This window comes from Phoca vitulina, unplaced genomic scaffold (genome assembly GCF_004348235.1).
Source record: "Phoca vitulina isolate PV1807 unplaced genomic scaffold, GSC_HSeal_1.0 scaffold6, whole genome shotgun sequence".
Taxonomy (NCBI): Eukaryota; Metazoa; Chordata; class Mammalia; order Carnivora; family Phocidae; genus Phoca; species Phoca vitulina.
The window spans coordinates 34,985,266-35,000,587 of NW_022589709.1; the positions used below are offsets into that span (position 1 = coordinate 34,985,266).

A 15,322-nucleotide genomic window follows, 5' to 3' on the forward strand; every position below is an offset into this window, starting at 1 on the left:
CTTTTCGATCTATCTTTTTCTTCTGATATTCCCCTTTCTGTATCCAGAACTTTGCCAGATGCCTTCATGGACATCAGGGATGGGGAGAGCACATAATAAACATGACTGAACCAATGAGATCAGGCAATTGCAGCCAGGCTGAGCCAACCAGATCCAAAGCTACTCTGGAGAGTCAAGTGATAGCCCAGCGGCTCTCAGGCATCATTACAGCTGAGCCCTGTAGCACTGGGCGCTCTAGAGTATCTTTAAACTTCCCCTCACCTAACCTTCATCATTGCTACAGTGTATCCTGAGGAGAGGGGGCAGGGGAGGGAGAGCCCTGATCTGGGCCATTTGCTCCCTCTGTGGTGCAAATACTCGCACCATGGCCACCTTCAAGCCACCGACAGGACACGACATCACAGAGCACAGAGCTGGGAAGAGAGAAACCCAACAGGTTCTCACAAGCTGGCGCCAGCCAGCTCCAGCAACACCACTGTTTCTTCCTATACCCTTGATGCTCTTTTCCTGACTTCACTGTCGGCTCCCCTCCCTTCTCAAATTCCCAAAGGTTTGCAGTCAAGAAACATCCGGGTTTGTTGTTTTCATTTTTTGGCACTAAGGATTTCTAACTTTAAAGGCACATACTCTTTTCACTATCTGATAAATTCTTTGCATTGTCTCTCCAGAAAATTTCCCATACACACACAGACATTACGGTCTACATTAAAATGTCATAAGTAAAAGAACCACTGAGAAACCAACAGAACCCAGATCAAAAGAATTTTTGCCAGTGATTCCCAACTATAGCTGTATATTACATTTACCTGTAGATCTTTCATAAAATACCATCAAGGAGGTATCAGTCCCAGACCAATTAAATTAGGATTTCTGGGGCTGGAGCCCAGACATCATTTTAAAAGCCTTCCAGGGGACTTTAAGGTGCACTGAGTGCTGATCATCACTGCTCTTCCTTCAGACATTTCACCCATGATCCAAACCCAGGATCAGTGGTATGCAGCCAACAGGTATTTTTTCATTGTCTACACTCACACATGTTAAAGGAGAAAAGATATTAGCTCTTAAAAATAAATTGTATTAATTAACGAATACCTACACAATATCTCCATTCAGAATATTATCTGAGGGAAAGCAAGAATTAAGTTGAAATACATGGGATTAACAGCAGGTAAATGCCTACAGGCCACTCATTTGTCTCAGAATAGACACAAAAGGATCCAATAACTAAAGATGAAAGACCAGTTCACAGAGCACTCTAAGGATTGGGCTGTTCTTATAATTAGAAATGCTAACCAAGTCATCTTTGACAGGTTTTGTTCCAAATAAAATAATAAGCCTTATACTGGGATTTTCTTTTCCTTTTTTTAATTGTGGTAAAAACATTTAGCATGTGGGGTGCCTGCGTGGCTCAGTCGACTAAGTGTCCAACTCTTGCTTTCGGCTCAGGTCATGATCTCGGGGACTTGGGATCGAGCCCCTGTCAGGCTCTGCGCTCAGCAGGGAGTCTGCTTGAGGATTTTCTCTCTCTCTCTCCCTCTAAAATAAATCTTAAATCTTAAAAAAAAAAAAAAAAAAAAAAAAGAACATCTAACACGTGATCTATCTTTTTGACAGAATTTTAGGTGTACGTTACAGTGTTTTTAACAATAGCCATGATACTGTACAGCAGATCTCTAGAACTTACTCATCTTGCATAACTGACTGGGATTTTCTATTTAGTTAACTTCTCAGAGCGCTGATTGAATTGACTGAGGTTCTTAGGGAGCATGTTATACTCATGCATACAAGCTGAACTTTTAAGTAGCGCAGAAAAGAGCATACCACAGAATAATTCCAAGAGCTGGAAGATACTAGGCAAGCTGAAGATGAAAGCTCCTTTCCACATGTTCATTTACTCTGGAGGCATTTCAATAAGGGATGTGAAATTCTAAGGGCCATCTGTGGTATGAAAAGCTCAAAGCAAAATTCTTGAGGCTCTGACATACATTTCAATTCCTAACCATCTGAAATTGTGTGCATCAGGAATTTGCAAGCATAAAGACTATCAAGTATTGTGAGAATGTCACAACTATATGCCAATAAAGGATGACTCAATGAAGACCCACAAACTGCTGGCCTCGCTCCTTCTCTTTGAGTAATAGTCTTTCAGTACTTACACAGTATACAGTGTTAGCTATAACCCAGTAGAAAATTAACATACACAAAACACATACTTTTACTGTGTCTATTTATTTAGGAATTTTCATAGGAGAATATGCTGAAACCTTATGTTAACCAGACCATTAAACAGACCCTTCCTAAATAGAGGACCCAAACATCCCTGGTGACACATATATACAAAATTTCAAATTCCTAAAGATTAAAAAGAAGTATGTTATTTAGAGGAAATTAAGACATTCTTTGTAATTTGGTTTAAAAAAAAAGCAGGAGATAGACTGAAGTTGGTTTTTCAGTCCATGTTTACTCAGAGCAAATATTCCTGAGCATGCTGTGTCGGGGAGTTCTACCTCTGTGTTACTGACCCAACAGACACGAGTACAAACAGCTCCTGTCTTCACTGCCCCCCTAACATAACCTGTGGGTAGGCCAGGGCTTCTGTGAAGAAACCACTGCGTAACTGAGTCTTAAAACTTATGCTCAGTTCAAAAGTTTTAAAATGCTCAACAACAGCAGGAAGAAAAAAAGCAAAACAAAAATCCCTTAAGACTGTCGTCTTTATTGAAGTCTCTAAAAAAATATATATATATACATATATATTTAAAACTTTAATTTGATGAAAAATATTTCCTTTTTCTATTTATTGAGAGAGAGAGAGAGAGCATGAGCAAGGGTGAGAGGTAGAGAGAGAGGAAGAAGCAGACTCCCTGCTGAGCAGGGAGCCCGACATGGAGCTCCATCCCAGGACCCCAGACCATGACCTGAACCAAACGCAGATGCTTAACCGAGTGAGACATCCAGACACCCGTGATAAAAAAAATATTTTCTAAATAAATGGTAACCTATGCACAAAGACTAGAGGATAAAACAAAACATCAATAAGTGTTTTGACATTTGAGAGTAGGAATTGCATTGATTTTTTTTCTCTTAACAAATTTTCTCCATTTTTTCACAATTGTCTTTACCGTACAAGTACAGCTTTAATATCTTTTTAAACATAATTTGAACACAATGTGGGATGCCTGGGTAGCTCAGTCATTAAGCATCTGCCTCCGGCTCAGGTCAAGATCCCAGGGTCCTGGGATTGAGCCCCGCATTGGTCTCCCTGCTCCATGGGAAGCCTGCTTCTCCCTCTCCCAATCCCCCTGCTTGTGTTCCCTCTCTCGTTGTGTCTCTCTATCAAATAAATAAATAGAAACCTTAAAAAAAAAAGAATAACTAAACACAATGTAACTTTTGTTTGAGTCTGAGGTTATACTCTATAAATACAGAATAAGTAATAGGTACCTGCTAAAGCATTTATTTTTCCTTTTCCTCAAAGCATCGGGGTCTCCCTGCAGCCCCAGGTCAATGGCCTGTGGCCCAGCTCTTACCTGACACCACCTCTTCTCTGGGTCTTGACATACAAGGAGAGAATGAACAGAGCAGAAATGCAACAGCTCAGTGTCAGGTTAGGAAGCCTGTGCTCTGAACTGGTCAAGGGCTTGTAGCAAGCTCTCCATGCTATGATGTTCCTCTGCCTCTAACTGCTCTTCCCGGGCTCACTTAGTTTCCACCCGGCCACAAAGCAGCCACTTGCCCCACCCTCGGGCAGCGGCTACCACAGGGCAGCGACAGCTCCAGCTCCAAAGAGCTCACATCAGTCAGACTTGCAGCTGACCCCATTTTGACTCTGTGCCCTGAGACTGATAGGCCGGGTCCCTCCCCTGGGCCTCTAGACTGAATGCCAGGCTCTTATCCCCCCCGTCTGTGGCCGGTACGTGGTTCTTCCCAGAGCAGGTGATGCGTGTAGTCCAGAGCACCAGCATTACCTGGGAGACTGCGTGAAATGCAGAATCTCATGCCTCAGCCCGCCCCCCCGGGGGCCCACTGAATCAGAATCTGCACATGAGGGGCACCTGGGTGGCTCAGTCAGTTAAGCGTCTGCCTTCAGCTCAGGTCATGACCCTAGGGGCCTGGGATGGAGCCTGGCATTGGGATCCCTGCTCAGCGGGGAGCCTGCTTCTCCCCCTGCCCCTCCCCCTGCTCATGCTCCTTCTCCCTCCCTCTCTCTCAAATAAATAAATAAAATCTTTAAAAAAAAAAATCTGCACATGAACAAGATCCCCAGTTGACTCGCATGCACATTAAGTTTGAAAAGCCCTGGTCCAAATGATGGACAAGCTGTAGCACGAACCACCTGTTGTCAGAATAATGGCCTTCCTGAGGTTGATCTCCAGCGTAATGGAGCTTCCTTATTAAACTCCTATTTTGCCTGCTCTATTCCATCCCCCTACTATCACCAGAGATGAGCATGCCAAAGCCCAGTCTGATCATGCTTAACATTCCAGAACAGCTTCGATGAACAGCTTCCATCTGGCCTGCCAGCCTCATCTCCTGCAAGCCTTCACCTCCCACTCTGTGCTCCAGCCGGAGGAAAACAGGCTTACTATAGATACATTTTCCTTAATGTATGTTTCCCAATAAATTAACTTCTTTCAAATAGCATTAGAGTTAACACATAAGGGGACTGAGGAAAACTTTTTTTCTTTCCCCTTTGCTTTCATCTGCATGTATTAATTTTGCAATTTAAAAAAGTCATTCCCTACAAGAAAGACAAGTAGGTTCTGTCACTGGAGATACAACTAGCTCTTTTATTGCTACCTTATTAAAGAGGATGTAACTGACTTCAAAGCGCTCATGTGCCTTCGAAAGTATTCAATAGATATTGTAGTAAACTTGCTGAACAACTCAATTTCAACAGTAACATCTCTGAAAAGAAAAGCCAAACACTTCCTTCACAGTTCTCTAAACATCACTAAAGACTTTTTTTCATTTAACATGTAAACATTTTTGTTTTTCAGAATTAGCCTTAAATTCTAAACTGTGAGACTCAAAGTTTAAACATGAAAATCTATTAGTAAATGAAGTGTTTAACTAGTCTGCTTTATTCATATGATGATTCACAGCTACTAGAGTCTACTCATTAATTCAACCGACATAAAACCTGCCATGTTGAAGGCGCTGTGTTGGTGTGCTCTGTAGGAGTGGTTATTTATGCTTTTTCCAAGCCAATATTCACTGAATAATGGGTTTAAGACCCATCACTACCATTCTACTCCTATGTAGGTATATGTATGTACATATATAGAGATTTTTTGAAGTTCTTTTAAAAGTAATTTCTACACCCAATGTGGGGCTTGAATTCATGACCCTGAGATCAAGAGGCACATGCTCTACTGACTGAGCCAGCCAGGTGCCCCCATATATATACATTTTAATCCACTTAAATCTTCATACTGCAACTGCACTTTTCAAAACCATTAATTTTTATTTTAACTTATAGTAAAATTATATAACCACAGCCCAAATGAAAAAAGTAAAATCTTATATTAACATCAATTATTTCAACTGAAGACTATCCAAAAGTTTCTTACAAATATGAAACAGCACTTTATTTATTTGCAAACCTTTATAAACTTATCTGTCCCCCATTTTGAAGTCTAAAAACAGATTATAAATGTTTCTCCACAGCCATATTCCAGGAGTGACCTTAACTTAATATTTCATCAGAACATGATTCCAGGTGAAAAATTAAAGAAGAGAGAAGTTCTCGGAAAATTTTTACTTAGATGCTTACTTTAAAAATCATTTTACATCAATTCTTTTCCATTCTTATATGGGACACTTAGATTTGACACCCTCAATACATTAGCTAAAATGACTCAGATAAAACTTCTATTTTTTAAAATATAGTAGCTACAATCATTTAAAAGGACAAGGAGAAAAATAATTGATAAGCTCTATCTTTTTTAAAAAAGACTTTATTTATTTGAGAGAGTGAGCGAGAGAGAGAGAGCACGCAAGCAGGGGCAGAGGGAGAGGGAGAAGCAGGCTTCTCGCTGAGCAAGGAGCCCGATGCGGGGTTCGATCACAGAACTCTGGGATCATGACCTGAGCCGAAGGCAGATGCTTAACCAACTGAATCACCCAGGCACCCAATAAGTTCTATCTTAAAAAGATAAGTGCACGGTAAGAAAAAAAAGTAAAATCTAAAATAGTCAAAGTCAGGGTACCTGGCTGACAGTGGAGTGTGTGACTCTTGATCTTGGGGTTGTGGGTTCAAGCCCCACACTGAGTGTAGAGATTACTTAAAAATAAAATCTTAAAAAAATTAATTAAACAGTCAAAAATTAATTAAATCAGTCTTAAAAAAATTAATTAAACAGATCTCAGTCTAAACTAACTTCAGATACTCTTTCCAGTTCCTAAACTGAATGCAAGGACCCTGCTAATTTCTCTCAAATCCCTCCAAAATCTAAGAGTAAAATAGAAAAGTGAATAAATGGCCATCTTTTAAGATGCAGATACTGGGGCACCTAGGTGGCTCAGTCGGATAAGCATCTGACTCTTGGTTTCGGCTCAGGTCATGATCTCTGGGTCATGATCTCAGAGTCCTGAGACCGAGCCCCACATTGGGCTCCCTGCTCATCTGGCAGTCAGCTTCCTCTCTCCCTCTGCCCCTCCCTCCACTCACGCTCTCTCTAGCACATGCTCATGCTCTCTCTCACTCTCTTTCTCTCAAATAAATAAATCTTTTAAAAAAAGATGCAGATACTTATTTTCATTCACACTTTGAAAATTTTGTTTAGAGTTAGACTGGACAAATTCTCGTATTTTCACATTTTGGATATTTTTGTTTAAATAAAATACTAACTAATATCTGCTCAGTAGGAAAAGAAATTATTATTTTCACAAGTAGATTTAAAACCAAGGCAAGTAAACTTATAAGGAAGATGGAAAGCTTGGACCAATTCCTGTATATAAAGTAAAGACTATTTCATGTATAATCCTTACCTCAGGTGGTAGAAAGAAAATAAACGTGAAACTAGACAGTACACCTGAGGACCACAGGTGTAGTTCCTTTCAAAAGCTTAATTAAGAGAATGTACCAGAACCATTTAACAAGATACCTGAATAAATGAAGCGCAGAATGTCCGGCAAACAAGAGCAGAAGAGGGCGTCTTTGACGATGACGCGTAAGGGCAGGTTGCCTGGAGAATCCTGGCGAGCACCGGGAAATGCAGTGTCTCTGCTGATAGTGAAGAGGTCTTGGGTAGTTCGAATGATACTGGAATCCTGAATGTCAGCGGGACTCTTCACATTGAAAAGTAGCATGAAAACGTGGCTTACGGCACACAGGACAATCTTGTGGGCCTCGGCAACTTCCTTCAAATCTGGGTTGTAAAATACCACATCCACACACTGGCAGCAGAACAACAAATTATTCAAATCAGAGTTATAATGCGATGCTTCAGCCTTTAAGACAGGCATTTTTTCTGTTTCAAAGAAGAAAATAAAAGTGACAAATTTTTCTTTAGGTCTATAGACCCAATCATTTCCGGTTTCTTTTAAACACAACAAAAGAATATTTTCTTAATATTATTAAGTTGAGCCACATGAAATTGCCAACATTTGGCCATTTGTGACCCTATGAAAACAGCAATTTTGTGTAACTTAATCTAATTATAAACACACATAAATTATCCTGAGATAACAGTCACAGAAATACACAGTATTTTTTAAGTGCAAATGAAAATTGTACTAATGCCATTAACAGCAATAAAATAGTACTTCTCACTATTTGTGTGTCCCCAAATAAAATATCTCTCCAAATACTACATTTCAGTATGTTGGTGGTTATCATTCCTTACTTTCACCTGATAAAAAATGCAAACAAATTACTGAACAAGTTCTGAAGAACCTAACCTCACATTTGAAGTCATTTTCCTCCTGGGTTTGGAAATGGAGGGGGGAGGAAATTGTTAAAATTAAATTGTTAAAACTGTAACCCCTCAAAGCCAGGGCTCAGAGTCTTGGGACTCCATTGTTTGAAACCATCTTGATCATTTTATTTTGATCCTAAAATTAATATTTTTTTTCCTCCTAGTAAAACAAGAACCAGCCTTTCCGCCTCGGCACATGTCAGGTAGAGTATTGGTTAGAGTCCTTAATTTCCAAAAAAAAAGGATGTAACCTTCAATTTCCTAGTTTGATCACTAACAAAGGTAAATTAGTCCTCAGTCGATTCAGAATATCCCCACAGAGGATCACACTCTAAGCCCTCATCATAGACCCTAACTGTAAAATATCTGCTGGCTAGATTCATCCCAAGCTGAGCCAAGGAAAGTTATCTGTAAAGGGTTGCTTGAAAGATACACAATCCTCTAAATCAGTAGAATTCAAACTTCTTTAGGAATGAAGTTTCTTTACTCTAAAGCAAAACTCCAGTCTCTAAAACCGATAAAAACAAGGAACTTTGGTGGCTAGGCTTTTCCTGAACTACACCCCACTCATCCTTCCCTCCACTGCCTAAGGCACCTCACAGACCCTGAATGGTTTACAGACAATGTGAAAGCCTCATGTCCCGGAGCTCAGGATCTATCCTTAGAACAAATGAGCACCAGAACCAATGTTCAGTGTGACACCTCACAGAGGGGCACAAAGTTCCACCTGTGGGAACGGAGACTGCATTTGCCGACCGGACCCTTTGGAAAGCCCTGTCCGCTAGGTCACCGAGCACCCCAGGCAGAGACCCACGTGAGAAATTTCTCCTTCTGCTAAATCCATGAACGGCTTTGCTTTCTCAGAGGAATTGTGGTGTTTTCTCTTCTTGAATTAATAAGAACCAAGAAATTATCTATCTCCACTGTTTATTTGGCTATTCCCCACCCATCTTCTCATCCAGAAAGCATTTAAAGCAGCAGGTTTGCTCCATAACAGACCACGTCTCCCCTCTTACTTTGCACACCAGGAAGTTCAAAGCCAAACTGTGTATCACTTAGGATCTATCTGCATTTAAAAACAAAAACAAAAAAACCTGGAATTGACTTCCCATACTAATTTATGTTTTCCGGATTTTTAATGTATATTGATTTATTTAACAAGTACTTATCAAGTACCTACATTTTAAAACAACTTCCATAACAAATTGGTCTGCATAGTGTACTATTACTCTACTTCTATGATATAATTATTCAAAATTTTTGATAAAAGTTAATTTTGATAAAAATTGTATTTATGTATCCTTATTTTCCTCTAACCTCGTGTTATGAACATTTTCAAACATTTGAAAAAGTTGAAAGAATGATACAATAAGCACACACATATCCTTCACCTGCATTTTGCAATTAACATTTTGTCATGTTTGCCTTATCTCTAGCAAGATACACACTTACACACACACTCACACTGCTGACCACTTAAAAGTAACTCGGAATCATCAAGATACTTCAGCTCTAAATAATGTCATATTCATTTCCAAAAAATAAGGACATTCTTCCATTAATCACAGAACCATTACCATACATACAAAAATTAACAATCCCTTCATGTCATCTAATTTCCAGTCCATATTAAAATTTTACCCAACTGCCCTAGGTCTTTGAGATGTTTTTATTGAACTGGTACCCAATCAAGGTTCATGTATTGCACTTGGTTGTTATTTCTCTTAGACTTTATTCTAGGATAGCTCTTCACCACACACTCTATTTTTTAAAGAAGCTACAGACTCAAGTTTAAGACAGTATTCCTCAAAATGGGTCCAAATACCATCTGCTTCAGAATCACCTGGAAACTTATTTTAAAAGCAGATTCCACACCCCACCCCAGATTTACTGAAAAAGAATGCCAGGTGAGTCCTCAACATACTCAAATTTGGGAACAATTGCTCCACGACTTGTGAAGTGATCTATAATAAATATCAATTGAATGTCTAAACATTGGTTAATAAATGCACCTGGTTGTTCAAGCTGAGGTGGTCTAATTCCATGAAATGAGTTGCTCATTTTCCTTTTCTTCATTTTTTCACTTGTCTTCTGATTTAAGGCTTGAATCATAAAATACTCCAACTAAAACATGAATCAAATTTTGATTAAAGCTTCAACAAAATTATGTATCTGACATGATTATTGGTACCCCAAATCACATTTGCCAAATGTTTTTAATGCCAGTACCATCTCCATGTAAGCTTTAGCAAACACTTTAAACAATTTTTTATTTAAAAAAAAAATGTATCAAGTAGAACAGACTGTGCCTTGTCTAAGCATAAATAAACTACCCATTCAAGAAGGAACTGTTTAGGGCGCCTGGGTGGCTCAGTTGGTTAAGCGACTGCCTTCGGCTCAGGTCATGATCCTGGAGTCCCAGGATCGAGTCCCGCATCGGGCTCCCTGCTCGGCAGGGAGTCTGCTTCTCCCTCTGACCCTCCTCCCTCTCATGCTCTCTGTCTCTCATTCTCTCTCTCTCAAATAAATAAATAAAATCTTAAAAAAAAAAAAAAAAAAGAAGGAACTGTTTATTCTCTTCAATAATAGCCCAGCAGGACGACTGTGTGACTGTCAATAACCATCTCGTGGGCAACCACAGCAGTTAATACTAGAGAAACTCAAGGCAGGACAGATCTGGCTCTATGTCACAGATGCTCATATCAACTAGGGATATTTTCACGTGCTCTATTTTTTGCTTGAATAAATTACACATTGAAATACATCCTTTATGTTATAAATTAAAAATCTTGGGGTGCCTGGCTGGCTCAGTCAGTAGAGCACAGCAACTCTTGATCTTGGGGTTGTAAGTTTGAGCCCCATGTTAGGTGTAAAGATTACTTTAAAAGCTGAGGGGCACCTGGGTGGCTCAGTGGGTTAAGCATCTGCCTTTGACTCAGGTCAGGATCTCAGGTTCCTGGGATGGAGTCCTGCATCGGGCTTCCTGCTCAGGGGGGGAGCCTGCTTCTCCCTCTCCTTGCCCCCCCCCCCATGCTCTCTTTTGCTATCTCTCTCTCTCTCTTTCAAGTAAATAAATAAAATCTTTTATTTTTTTTTTTTTTAAGATTTTATTTATTTATTTGACAGAGAGAGAGAGAGAGAGATCGCGAGACCAAGAACACAAGCAGGGGGAGTGGGAGAGGGAGAAGCAGACTCCCCGCGGAGCAGGGAGCCCGATGTGGGACTCGATCCCAGGACCCTGGGACCATGACCTGAGCCGAAGACAGACGGTTAACGACTGAGCCACCCCGGAGCCCCATAAATAAAATCTTTTAAAAAAATAAAATTAAATTAAAAAAATCCTTGCACGGCACCAGACCTATGCCTTACACTGTGAGGCCTGGGGCAAAAGAACAAATAGACCATGTACCACATACACAAATATTTAAACTAAGTAAATCAAGAAAACAAACTATTATGTAAAAGATATTCTATCCTCTTGCTTTGACATTGGATTTAAATTCTCAGACTTCTCAGAGTTTCGTGTAGCACAGGGAGAACTGGCCCCTAACTCCTGGGCCCCAAGACTGCCCCTTCTCTTCTCATGCCCTGCTCCATCCCATGCCTCAAGGAGCTTTATGCCTATAAGTAGACATCCATGCCTACGTATCCAAACTCTACTCTCCCCTCCCCCATTCCTCATATGTAGTCATCCTTTGGCCACCTTTCAGACCTAGGGACACACACACTAGTAATGCAATCCACCTTCAGGAGGACTGATGCAGGAAAAAGGCCTGCACAAGCCTGAGAAACAGACTGAGTGCCACTGGTCAGAGAATTCTGGGGTCCTGGGTTTTGGAACATGGTTGGAGCACTGTACAATAGAACCCTCTGTTCTGTGTTGATGGGAATGGTCTATAATATCTGTGCTATTGAATAGAGTAGCCACAGGCCACATGTAGCTATTAAGCATCTGAGATGTGGGTAGTGCATCTGAGGAACTGAATTTTCTTTAGTTAATTTAAACACAAATAGCCCCCTGTGGCTAGTGGCTACCATAATGGATGGTGCACGTCTAGAAGGGCTTCTAGCTCCAGGTGGGCACACCCCCTTGGCTCCATCAACTTGTGCCATGGGGGTGCAACTGGAGGAGGGCCAGATGGGGCTCTCTAAAGCTACAGGGCACACACCCCTCTTGCCCAGGTCTTCATCCCTGACCCTTAAACACAAGATTTTAAATGCTCCTTTCACTCTGACATTATCATCTCCATCTATATTCCTGCAAATGCCACTATTTCTTACACTCACGACTGAAGCTGTACTTTACTATTCAATAATCTCAAAAGGGATCATTCTGATCTTATTTCCATATTCTTACCAAGTCTTAAGGAAAAAAAAAAACTGCCCTTTCTTCCAACCTTGACCACATCTTCAATCCTTATCATGCGTCCAACCCTAACTGCAACACCAGGTGTTAGGAACAAAGAGAAACAAGGAGGAGGAAGCAGAAGTGAGCAGATAAAAGTGGGAGTTGGCAGGTCGGTCGGAAGAGTGACCCTGAGATTTCAGGTTCAGGAAGTGGAGCAGGGAACAAGGAGAGCTCCATACCCCAAGAGAATCAGCCCCCTCCTCTCCAACAAATGAAACCGAACTATCATTTTTCCCCAGTTTCCTAAATATTTCAGGGAAATGCAAGATTCTTAGACTAAATTAAGATTTTTTTTTAATCCACTACAATATAGTATCTTTGACAGGAAAATTAGATTTCAGTCCTCTCTACCTTCCTACCCTTTCTACTTTTTATTTATCACTGTAAAAAAAAAAAGACAAAAGTTTCTCACAGTCATTAGGATATCAATCTTGTGAGTATATCTTTCTTAATGCTATATTTTTATTAATGTTTCTTCACATTAGTGGGCTAAATAATAGCCACTTATACATGATAGAAATCAGAACCATTTATATTTGGTGCTTATTTTATCTTTGGTTCTTATTTGGAGTTTGGTAACTGTCCAGAACAAATGAAATTTTCTACAGTCATCTGTGGAGACCTCAACATTTTGACATGAATCTACATAATGAATATACTGGTATATTAGAAAGAGTACTTGACAAAGAGCCAAGGAACTAATGGAGAAGTTCAAAGTACCCCTGCTTAATGCAGGGTTTACTTTGGTTTAAACCTCTTATCCATGTTTACCAAATTTGTCTGTTGAGTGGAGTCACTTCTTAGAGGGTTGAAACGATAGTTCCAAAGTCAGTTCATACTTACATGATACAACTCCATGGTATTCTCCAAGTACCATGCAGTCCTAACAGTGTAGGGTAGGTGCTATGTGCCAAGACGGGTCTCAAAATGCCTATAGGGCCCAATAAATGCCATAGCTACAGAGTGAGCAAATCCCAAATGTATTTTTTTTAAGATTTATTTGAGAGACAGAGAGAGAGAGAGAGAGCATGTGAACGCAAGCAGGGAAAGGGGCAGAGGGAGAGGACAGAAGCAGACTCCTCAGCAGGCGTGGACTCTGAGGGCTCGATCTCATGACCCTGAGATCATAACCCGAGCAGAAATCAATAGTCTGATACTTAACCGACTGCACCATCCAGGTGCCCCAACAAGCTATTTGTATAAGCAGTTTCTATGGATATTTTTGAGCTGAATCATTTAGGAGTATACAAAATCTTGCCGAAGCACACATAGGGGAAGAAAAATCTTTCTTTTCAAGTAGTAGATAGGAATGAAGGAGAACTTTCAGGGCCCAATGGTTCAGGTTGCAAGGCTCATTGAACAATATAAAGATTACGAATACAACTGACGTCACAGGTTTGTGTAAGTAAATACGCTTTTGATATGTACAATAAAAAACAACAGTGTCACCAAATGGAAAATTCCAAAATATCCCATCAGACAATAGAAAATGCTTCATTTGAAGAGAAAAATAAAATTATAATTTTACTCTGACAAAACCTTACTCTACTCTCAGTTTGTTTCTCAAAGTTAAAACCAATCATGCTTTTAAAACTGAAGTTCTAATCGAGGTTCTAGAAAATAGCTACAGAACGAACCTGACAAATGACTTGACTTTATGTAACAGGGATTACCACTTACCACTCCTCCAAAATATTTTCCTATGTAGAAGTCATCAAGGCTGTGTAGTTCAAGATAGGTAGCTCCCAGTTCTTTAGCGAGTTGGATCCCTTCGGTTGTACTGACACAGCTCCCTCTGTCGGAGGTACACAGTGGGCATGTACAAGGTAATTCTTCTGAGAAAAGAAATATGAGTAACAAAGAGCCTTGAAATTAAACAGGAAAAGAAATTTACACAGGCAACCTGAACACTGAACAACAAATTAACAGCTCATACCAGAACCATAGTTCAGGGGCATGTGGTACGTCCATTATCCACCAGGCTTTGAATAAAAAGCATCAGCGTTATAGAAAGGTCCCTAAAGTAAACAAGCTTTGTGTGCAATTAGAATAAACAGTATTTTAGAAAATAGAAAAACTTTAAAATAAGTGAATATATATCACCAAGGCTTTTATAGTAATTAAAGCAATCAGCTATAATGGAGGACATGTTTCCCTTTATACAACCCTGACATCCTGAGTATCAATACAAATTAACAACTTAATTGCCCATAAAACCATGGAAAACAGTGGGTTGGGTTAGCTCTCTTTTCTTTCTTTCTTTCTTTCTTTTTTTTTGGTAATAAACTTGAAATACATTCACCGAGTTGACTAGATCTGAATCCTCAAGGCTGCAAAATTTTGTAGATTTCATATAAAGTGCATTCTTATTAATCCAAACATTTCAATTATTAGACTCTAAAGTACTCAACTGCAGAAACCAAATTCAATCACTTATCTTTCTCTTCAAGATTAAAAAATTTTTTATAAAGGAATAAAAAGTATTTTCAAAATGTGAACTATCATAAGTGTCATGGTTGTACCACGTACAGATGTGTGGCTGGGCAGGTGGTAGATCCACATATCTATTAGGACATTCCTTAATAAAGCTAAAAATGTCATCAGCAAGGTTTGTTTTGTTTCATGACATCAGATATGTCATTGTTTAAATGGCAGCCAAATCAAAGAGGGATAAATCCACTTCTAGAAATGCATGTTGTTATAGATTAGTTTCCCTGGGAAGCAGACTCTGAGATGGAGACTGGTGTGCAGGAGGTTTATTGGGGGAATGATCTTGGGAACAAATGTACTCAGGGGTGAGGGAAGTGGGACTGGGCAGAGAAAAAATTCAAACTGCAATATAGCTAGAACAAAGATCTCAGCAGATCCTACTGGAGGGGGCTGGAGCTTAGATGGCCCTTTAGAATGGTTCCCAATTTGGGGGAAGGCAGCTGGGCCTTTGTGTCCCTAAATCAATCAAGATAATCAGTGACTAGATGAGGGCTGCCATGGA

The 15,322-nt window shown here is 39.9% G+C and overlaps 1 protein-coding gene across 2 annotated transcripts in view; it reads right to left on the reverse strand.

Moving 5' to 3' along the window:
* Window positions 1-15,322, reverse strand: part of RHOBTB3 (Rho related BTB domain containing 3) — a 53,569-nt gene that overhangs the window by 23,710 nt on the left and 14,537 nt on the right. Inside the window, exons 4-6 of one of the 2 annotated variants that reach the window (XM_032403976.1) lie at window positions 14,011-14,165; window positions 9,935-10,046; window positions 7,110-7,475 (exon numbers count right to left, since the gene is read on the reverse strand). In XM_032403976.1, the coding sequence (XP_032259867.1) occupies window positions 7,110-7,475; window positions 9,935-10,046; window positions 14,011-14,165 (633 nt within the window). The remainder of the gene's footprint in view (window positions 1-7,109; window positions 7,476-9,934; window positions 10,047-14,010; window positions 14,166-15,322) is intronic. The other variant, XM_032403975.1, reaches the window with a different exon arrangement.